Genomic DNA, 9,985 nt, shown 5'->3' with positions numbered 1-9,985 from the left:
ATCCAGTGTTGCCATGAGGTGTGGTGTAGGTCACAGACACGGCTCAGATCCCGAGTTGCTGTGGCTGTGGCGTAGGCTGGCAGCTATAGCTCAGATTCGATCCCTAGCCTGGGAACCTCCATATGCTGAGAGTGCAGCCCTAAAACAAGACAAAAGACCAAAAAAAAAAATGCACATTACAGTTGAATTATGTCATAACTCACCATGAGACTTAGTCCCTGGGACTCATTCATGCTCTTTCCTCTAAGGAAGTGAACAGTGCTGAGAGTGCTAAGTGCTAAGTGCTAATGCAACTGTGTAGCCAAAGGTCACATGAACAACAGAAGCAAGAGGTCCAGGCTTGGGCAGCTCCTGCTCTCACACCCACACCTGGGTGAGGGAAATCTATAAAGTTCTGCTCACCCAAGAAAAGAGCACAGTACCCTTAACCAGTCGCAACCATTTTCAACTTTCTGCCATATTCACATCATTTCCCCCGTCCATTGTTTCAAAATAAACTTTTCATTGTGGAATAATTTAAAACTTATAGAAAACGTATTAAGATAGTACTACTACAATAATCTAGTTTGCCCTAAAGCTAATGCCTTACAAACCCTGACACATTTGTCAAAACTAGGAAATTAACCCTGGGGTCTTACTATTAACTCTGGACTTCAATATGGAGCCTTTTTCACTGTATTTTAAAACAAATCACAGCCATCATAATCACTCACGCATGAATCCTCCAGGATACAGCTCTAAAACATCAGGCTACTCTTTCTACTGCCCTCAATAAACTCTGAAGTTATTTCATTATGTGGGAAATGAATGATGTCTTTAGGTAGTGGCTGAAAAGCAATGATATATTCAGCCAATGATGAACAAGAAAAAAAATTTTGGCTACTTTTGATATTCCCCTGAACATAGAAAAATTAACAAGGGGTTCTTAACTGTAATAAGAAAAAAATAGATGGGTATAGATATTTTGAAAGTCATTTCAGCAGATGTTCAAAAATAACCAAAAAATAGAAAAAATTTAAGAAACTATTTAGAGATCAAAACTCCTCAAAGATATCCAGAAAATAACATAATACATACTTTACAATTACATTTTTGTTAAAATAATAGTAATAATGGTCCTCAATTAAAAAAATCATTAAAATTACACTTAAAACTCCAGGAAAATAGACAGAAAACCTAAGAATTTAAAAAAAAAAAATTTACAGACTTTGGTGCAATTTTCATTACAAATGTCAAAATACAAATCTCATTTTCCTTCAGAATAAAGCACATCACTTGTTATGACGCAAACACTAAATTACCTGGTAACTATTTCCTAAGTGCTCTCTTTTTCTTAAACTCAACAGGCCAAAATCCAAAATCCAATCATCTCATATACAACCTCTCCTAGGAAGCCTTTACCAATTTCTCAACCAGATGTTCTCTCCCCTCCAACATTTATCCTTTAAGAGTAGTAGAGACCCAGGAATGTCAAACGGGTCACCTTCCAGCAGACAGCAGGTTTTTACTCGGTTATTGCATTTATTTTGGTGCTTGTCAGTTTGCAGACATTTGTCTCCCTTCTACCTTATTCATCTTTCCTGTGCCTGAAAATTCTTACTCATCTGTATAACACCAAAAGTACCTACCGCAATACAGTGCACATAAAAGCCACTCAGTACATGAGTTGCAAACAGAGGTAAGAAAACACATTCAGACATCATTTGCAGCAACCCAAATGCTCTTGATAAAAGGGCACTAATAGAGAAAATTCTGTTAAATCTATCCAGTCAGTAGTATCACACCACAAACTTGGACTGCATGAGCACTCAAGTCATATGATGAGAACCGCAACAAAAGTAGCAAATGCAAAAACTCACCTGCTATCACGTGTATTTTACTCAGTCAAGCCGCTAAATAATCAATGGTCAGTGACCCTACAATGACAGGCAGCGACTTACCAGAGGTATGGGGAAATGTGTTGCATACTGCAGGTGTCGTAGGAGGTCATAATTAGATGGAAAAATTAACTCCCGTGGTTTTTCTCTCTTCAATAGCTTCTCACCGTTAACTGACATTCTTCTGCCCAAGGAAGGGTTGGCATTCTCACAGGACTCTCCAGGCATGGGAGAAAAAATCTAAGTCATGTAAAACAAATGTTGGAGATTGTAAATGAGAGAGAGCAAAACCACAACATAGAACTTCAAACATACAAGACAATCACAGCCATATCCTTTCTTTATTTAACCACTGAGCAAAATAACAAAGAAGCTGTGTTAATTTCTACAAATTTCATATTCAGATCAGTAGCATCAGCCCCCATTCTGAAGATGAGAAAGTGACTACCACACACTCTTGTAAGACATGTGCACAACTCATCCCTAGAGGATCAGAGATGGAATCAGACCCATAAGGAAGTGTTTTCCTCATAGAACTATTTATCTTACAAAAACATATACACAGAAATAATTCCTTACTAAAGCTAATGAGTAATAGATACAAATATTTTAGTCTGTACCCCCAAACTATATGTGTTTCAGAGTCACACACTGAGATCCATGAGGAAGAACACTTTGTATTTATACTGAGATAAAGTGGAAGAATGTATAACAAGTCCAAAGCCAGGAAAGCTGTCATTCAGAAGTTGAACACACATGTAGCAAAACAACCTGGGCTCCCCTGATGAAATGACATTCATGTATTCCTGAGAGATAATGATCTCTAAATGAATAAAAGAGTCACAGTCAACCAGGAGGATTGGAGTGTTATAATTTTCAAAAGGAGGCAATGCAGCCAAAACTGTGGATGAGCTGAAATGAGGAAACAGCATGAGATGATTAATTGTGCCCTACACTGGAATGGAAGAGGATGACTTTACATCACAAGTACACAGGTCATTCGGTACACGGGGCCAGGGGCGGAAGGATGGAGAGGAGTTGGGTCAGAGGTGGGGGTGGGGTTAATGATCAATAAAAATTTGAAGGCTGAACCTACTGGAAATTCCGAACCAAAGTCAGTTTTAAAGTCACTCTTGTCTACTTCATCAAAAATATTAGTAGTTCCTGAGTCAATCCCCATATGCGCCATAAGAGTCTGTTCCTGATAATTGCCAGAGAAAGAAAGTCACATTGTAAATGCTATAGGCCATTAAGAAACTGAAACTAAAACATGACAGTGACATTTTAAACTGTCTTATGTCCTTTTTCCCTTTAATGTCCTTTTTTCCCCAATAAAAGAAAAGGAAGTTAAGACATGTACTGCTTTTGCAAAGTCACATGCTTTGTCTTCATGATGAAAAATATTTAACAAACTTCCTGATTAAAAAGAAAATGACCATAATTTCTTTCTTTGGGCTATTCCCAGTCACATACTCACCAACTTTCCTTAGTAAGAAAAATCTGAGAGTATATTTAAGATATTAAGACACCTTAATTCCAGGAATAGAAAAGAAAAAGCAGAAACATAGAAAAAGCATCAACAGGTAAAGTAACTTTATTTTTCACTCTTTATAAGTTCTACTGAGGACAAATTTAGAAACAAAAGTATTTACATTAAAGAAATAATTTTTTTAAATCTTAAGAGTACAACCATGAAAACTAATGGCAGGTTTTCAAATTACAAGTATAGCCACTTTTTTTAAAATATCACAACAGTATAGGGTTAAACTCTCAAAAAACTAATATGAGGCTTTATTTGTAAGAATTTGTCACAATCTCTCACCATTTCCTATTATTTCCATCATCAAATTCATGTTTTTTGCCCTGAAAATTTCCATAAGTATCTACAACAATGTCCAAAATATCAGAAATTGGCAGAAAATTATAAAGTCATACTCAGAGTATAAAGTAACTTGTTGAAAAGAGCAGTTCTACAACATTTGAGAGATAGACATTAAAGTTTTAACTAAACTGAAATGAAAATACAATGTGTTATGACTAAAACATAAGCATAAAAGAGTGATATGTTAATGAATGATATATTGGAGAAAAGATGCTCCTTAGAATGAAAATAGTCAGGACTTTGGGGCCAAAACAGGCCCAATTTTGAGGCTCTGCATTAAAGGAAAACTGTAAATTAGAAATACACAAAATTGGAAGTATATAGTTCCAGTCCAATGTAAAATGTGATGATGACCTGTCAAATCTTTTCATTCATAGTTTTAGCATAGCCAAAAGAAAATTCTAGAAGATATATAAACTATACTCCAGAATTTCTTTGTGAGTGAGCAGCAGAGCTGAAAAAGCTCTGAAACAAGAGAATATGACTGAAAAGTGACAACCCATGTACCACCACATCATCCTTCTGAAAGTGGTTCCCTAGCAGAGTTTGAGTTTCTTGGGGCTGGAGCCCCCCTCCCAGGGCCATACCTCCATTTTCACATCATGGTCCTTTGGATAGTTTTCATCTGCATTTTCTCCTGCTGGTGACCGTGGCCGGGTAGAGGCGGTGACAGACAGGTCTCCCCGGGAGATGAGGGTGCACATGTATGCATCATGGGAGAAGACGTCGTGTCGGATAAACTCACAGAAAAGCAGCACCAGATTCACAAATTCCACCTTCTCACACTCACTGTTGGGATCCGCTGTAAAAAAAAAAAAAAAAAAAAAAATTCAGGGAGTTTCCATCGTGGCTCAGCAGAAACAAATCTAACTAGCATCCATGAGGATGCAGGTTCAATCTCTGGCCTCGATCAGTGGGTTATGGATCCAGTGTTGCCGTGAGCTGTGGTGTAAGTCACAGACATGGCTCAGATCTAGTGTTGTGTGGCTGTGATTTAGGCTGGCAGCTACAGCTCTGATTTGACCCCTAGCCTCGGAAACTCCATGTGCTACAGGTGCAGCCCTAAAAAGACCAAAAAATTTTTTTTAAAAAGACAAACAAATTAAATCAAGAAATCATTGTCCTCAAAATCATGGACTTGGGGGACAGACTTGTGGTTGCCAAGGAGGAGGGGGAGGGAGTGGGATGGACTGGAGGTTTGGGGTTAGTAGATGCAAACTGTTGCATCTGGAGTGGATAAGCAAGGAGATCTTGCTGTATAGCACAGGGAACTACATCTAGCCACTTGTGACGGAGCATGACGGAGGAAAATGTGAGTAAAAGAATGTATACATATGTGTGTATGACTGGGTAACTTTGCTATACAGCAGAAATTGACAGAACACCGTAAATCAACTATAACAGAAAAAATAAAAATCTTAAAAAAAAAAAAAAAGAAAAGAAAAAAGAAAGAAAGATTTCAGTTTCCTTCACCAGGTAGGGCCTAACAAAATTTTCAACTATATTTTCTTTCTCTGTTTTCTTATTTAACAAAATAAGGGATTTATTGGAAAACCTGCTATGAGCCTCTAGCTTTTGGGCAGAACTGGCACTAGTTTTGATTGTCCCACTGTAATTGAAAAATAGCATCTGATGTCCTAAGCAACATTTCAAGTTTAAAGACATGGCTCCCTGGCAAATGAATGACCATTTAAATAATCAGGAAAACACACAAAATTTCAGGGATGGGGAAAAAAAAAAAAAAAAGCAGGGCTAGACTGCTTTCCTCTGGCTTTACTATTACAGCAGTTCATGAGTCATAACTCATGACTGTTTGCTCCACACTGTATCTGTGTATCTGGGGGATGGGGGGCACATTTTCCAAAGGCCTCTGCACAATAAAACCATAATTCAAGTGGCATTTGAAAATACTAGAAAGTGGGATCCATTGAAAAGAAAAGGGGACAGTGGAATGAAAAGGGCACCAAGGAGTTACCATCGTGGCACAACGGAAACAAATCCAACTAGGAACCATGAGGTTTCGGGTTTAATCCCTGGCCTTGCTCGATGGGTTAAGGATCCGGCATTGCCATGAGCTATGGTGTAGGTCACAGACGTGGCTCAGATCCCGAGTTGCTCTGGCTGTGGTGTAGGCCAGCTGCTGCAGCTCCAATTAGACCCCTAGCCTTGGAACCTCCATATTCCGAAAGTGCAGCCCTAAAAAGACAGAAAGACAAAAGGGGGGAGGGTGCCAAGACAGAGCTCTGCCATCGCCTAAAATTCATAGCCAGTCTATTTAATTCATGTTACAACTTTTAATATTGCAACTTCAATATTAAACTCAAACTTTCTATCTGTATCTTTGACAGAAGGTTTAAAAAAGACTAAACTACTAAGACTAACCCTACAAAGCTCAGTCCCTGGAACCACCACACTCACAAACACTGATAAAGACAAATGACAGATCCAGGGAATGCTATGCTCAGTGCCCTAGACCTTAAGCCCACTAGTGTGCTCTCTCCCACCCCCAAACTCAATGAGGAGCAAACTCAACTCAGAGAAGCAGAAGAGCTTTCTCTGACAGAGCAGTAAATGGGATCCAAAGCAAGCGAGGCATAGGAGGAGGAGGTTTTCCCCAAAGAAAGAGCAGACATGGGAACAAGAAGAGGGAAGCAAAAGGCATCTCTCCCAGGACCCACATGAGTCACTACTGACAATGTATGTTCTCCTCTCTGGAATCTCTTCTGTCCTTTTATCTTCCTGCTCCTTTCTCCAAGTTTCATCACAGCTCTCTACACTCCAACCACCAGTTTGGCTGTGGCTCTTGTTCTCCCTCTAGCATAGAACAGCCAAGAACCTCACTTCAGGAATCACTCAGTCCAAGACAAGGCTTTCCCTCCTCAGAGGAAGCAAAGCAGCACTATTTCCTACTGCTTTACCTCTCTCTTCTCCTCAGACATCTCCCTTCTCTACCTTTCACTCTTTCTCTCCCCTTCCTATCATTTTTCACTTAATGCCATTTTTCTGTTGTTTCATCACCCTCTATCCTGCTGTACTTTGGCATATGAAAAATCTCTCAAGCCCACTTAGCTTACATAAAATGATTTTTTTAAGTTCCCACCCACAATATGAACCCACTGGGTGGCTGCTTACTCTGCAAGCCCCCCACTCTCCTTCCCCCAAGCAATGGAGTAAAAGACCCAAAAAGAGCTGATAGCACACAAACATCCAAGAAAGTGTAGGCAAGCAGCTTACTGTTGTTACAAGGAAATAGTATCAGAGACCTGGTTAAAAGGGACTTTTTTTTCCCCTCCCTTTTAATATCAGAAGGTAGAAAATCAGAAATTTAGAAAACAGCACAAAAAGAAAATTCAGAATCACAATGTATTTAAACATCAAAGGATCTTAGCTCCTGTTTTGGTAAAAAAAAATCTAGAAAGGAAAAATTAGTCCACCAACTACTAGGAAATGAGGTGACTTATTGTTTTAATTATTATAACTCTGGAAATTTTTAGTCCATAAAGACTGTTTGATTCTAAAATTGTCTAAAAAGTCTCCATTCAAAATTGGCTACAAAATTTTGCTCACTAAAATCTGCCTTATATTCAGTGCCAAGAACTTCTGAAAAAATTACAGATAAGGGGGGAGGGGAATCAGTTCTAAAAAGGTCAATACCCTTATTTAAAATGTAGAAGCAAAAAGCTTAGAGTTCCTGTTGTGGCTCATCAGGTTAAGAACCCAACTAGTATCCATGAGGATTCGGGTTCTATCCCTCGCCTTGCTTAAGGATTTGGCATTGCCACAACTGTGTTATAGGTTGAAGATGAAGCTCAGATCCTGTATTGCTGTTGCTGTGGCTATAGTATGCGCTAATGTGACTCCTAGCCTGGGGACTCCATATGTCACAGGCATGGCCCTAAAAAGAAAAAGAAAAGCTTTACTCACACAATGAGGGAGCCTGTGTATCTAAAAACCTTAGCAGAACATTCTGGAAAACAGGCAAGCTAGATCCAGCAAGAGAGGCTGAAGAAATGGACTCCTTCTCATCTAAGACCTCTGATTCACCACATCTCTAAGATTAAAAATAAACAAGCAAAATTAATTACAGAGGACAAGAACAGTCACAATGGATCATGAAATGTTAGTTTTTTATTAACATTTATGTTCTTGGATAAAACATGCAAAACTTAGTTGAGATTTCTGTCCTTATTAGAGGGCCATGCATCATAGATGAATATAATTTCTAAAAGTTGAGGGAAACTGCCCTGAAACAATTCAAATGATTTCAAAAACATCTGTAAAAAACATTATTCAGGAGTTCCCGTCGTGGCGCAATGGTTGACGAATCCGACTAGGAACCATGAGGCTGCAGGTTCAGTCCCTGCCCTTGCTCAGTGGGTTAAGGATCCGGCGTTGCCGTGAGCTGTGGTGTAGGTTGCAGACGCGGCTCGGATCCCACGTTGCTGTGGCTCTGGTGTAGGCCAGTGGCTACAGCTCCAATTCGACCCCTAGCCTGGGAACCTCTATATGCCTCGGGAGCAGCCCAAGAAATGGCAAAAAAAGACAAAAAAAAAACATTATTCAAACTCGGCACAGCACAGTATGAATATCCACTGAATGAGCAGCACGGTACAATAAATACTCATTATCCTTATGCAAAATTGCTAAAAATAATTTGAGGTTGTCTTCATTTTTAAATAGTTCATGTTTAATGGCATTCCCTCCTAGAAATATTTGGGCATGTATTACTGAGCTTGATTCTTTTGTGTTTCTTTTTGTCAGGCGATGAATTTATGAGTATGTTTGGGTAAGCGTGGTATGAATGAGAAAACTAACATTATTCCTCTAACAAGATTCTTTCACTTATCACACTTCAACAATAAGCTCTCTCAGAAACTCCTGGAATCTCCATAGTTCGGGAAACACATCAAAAGAAGCCATTTAACTTCTACATTCTTTTTTTTTTGTCTTTTCTGCCATTTCTTGGGCTGCTCCCACAGCATATGGAGGTTCCCAGGCTAGGGGTCCAATCAGACCTGTAGCCACCAGCCTGCGCCAGAACCACAGCAACGGGGGATCCGAGCCGAGTCTCCAACCTACACCACAGCTCACGGCAACGCCGGATCCCTAACCCACTGAGCAAGGCCAGGGATCGAACCCACAACCTCATGGTTCCTAGTCGGATTCGTTAACCACTGAGGCACGACGGGAACTCCAACTTCTACATTCTTAATGTCAGAACTTACTAGAAGACCAGGACCAAAATAGTTTAGAAGCAATCAGAACCTCATTTTCTATTCTTTTTGATATCCCTTTGATCCCTTTGCTCTCCCTTTTTGATATCCCATTTTCATTATCTATGTTTAATATTAAAATATTATTCTCTTTATATAAATAGAACATATCTTCAATCCATTCTCTCTTTATAAAGAAGGTCAAATTTTGAAAGTAGTGAGTGATTAACAGAAATCAAGTTTCTTAAACATCTCTGAGAAAACACATTTTTAGATACAGATACATTTACACCTATTAAAATCACAAAGTAATCTATGTGGAAACCTCTTCTGAGTGTAAATACATGTGTTTCTCTGTGTGTGTGTGTGTGTATTCTGCAACACATAGGTGGGAGGATTAGATACAACAAAAACAATCCAGAAAGACCAATGAAATTTGAAGAATTTAACTTTAGTTAATAAATTTTTTAATCATTGAAATTCACTGTTGAATATTCTCTTCATAAATACATAGAAAAAGAGCAATGAAATGCTTTTCCTAATTCACCCACTATAAAAGGGGCCATGTGGTTTACACCTTAGCACCAGTATCTTCAAGCCCCTATGTCAACAACATGATCTTCTGTATTTGGTGAACAATACTTTCCCAATAGGCGATGTCTATGAAAATATTCTTCCCTTTTCATTTTTTCACAGTGTCATAGGAAATAGGTGTATTATCAGTGAGAGCCAGCTAAGTGCTCAACCATGCATGCAAGAGACATTTCCTGATCTTCTATTATGCACTGAGCACTAGTGTGGGTGTTAAGGACACACCAATGAACAGGGTGAGCAAGGCTCTTGCTGTCAAGCTTACATTCCAGAGGGGAACAGACATTAAAAAAGACGACAGTGAGGAGAGTAAAGGAGAGTGATGTGAGGAAGAGTGGCTGAGGGGCAGGTGCTGCCAACTGTAGACAAGGTGGTGATGGAGGAGCTTCCTGAGGAGGTGGCCCATGCTGAGCCAGGAATGC

At 39.3% G+C, this 9,985-nt stretch overlaps 1 protein-coding gene across 2 annotated transcripts in view; it reads right to left on the bottom strand.

Annotated features, from left to right (window-relative positions):
• Nucleotides 1–9,985, bottom strand: part of MED12L (mediator complex subunit 12L) — a 352,961-nt gene that overhangs the window by 245,888 nt on the left and 97,088 nt on the right. The window contains exons 13-16 of one of the 2 annotated variants that reach the window (XM_047784689.1): nucleotides 7,684–7,810; nucleotides 4,347–4,561; nucleotides 2,974–3,078; nucleotides 1,941–2,117 (exon numbers count right to left, since the gene is read on the bottom strand). In XM_047784689.1, coding sequence (XP_047640645.1) covers nucleotides 1,941–2,117; nucleotides 2,974–3,078; nucleotides 4,347–4,561; nucleotides 7,684–7,810 — 624 coding nt within the window. The remainder of the gene's footprint in view (nucleotides 1–1,940; nucleotides 2,118–2,973; nucleotides 3,079–4,346; nucleotides 4,562–7,683; nucleotides 7,811–9,985) is intronic. The other variant, XM_047784699.1, reaches the window with a different exon arrangement.

The sequence above is a fragment of the Phacochoerus africanus genome, chromosome 1 (genome assembly GCF_016906955.1).
Source record: "Phacochoerus africanus isolate WHEZ1 chromosome 1, ROS_Pafr_v1, whole genome shotgun sequence".
In the NCBI taxonomy this organism is placed as follows: Eukaryota; Metazoa; Chordata; class Mammalia; order Artiodactyla; family Suidae; genus Phacochoerus; species Phacochoerus africanus.
This window is presented reverse-complemented; position numbering and strand designations above follow the sequence as displayed.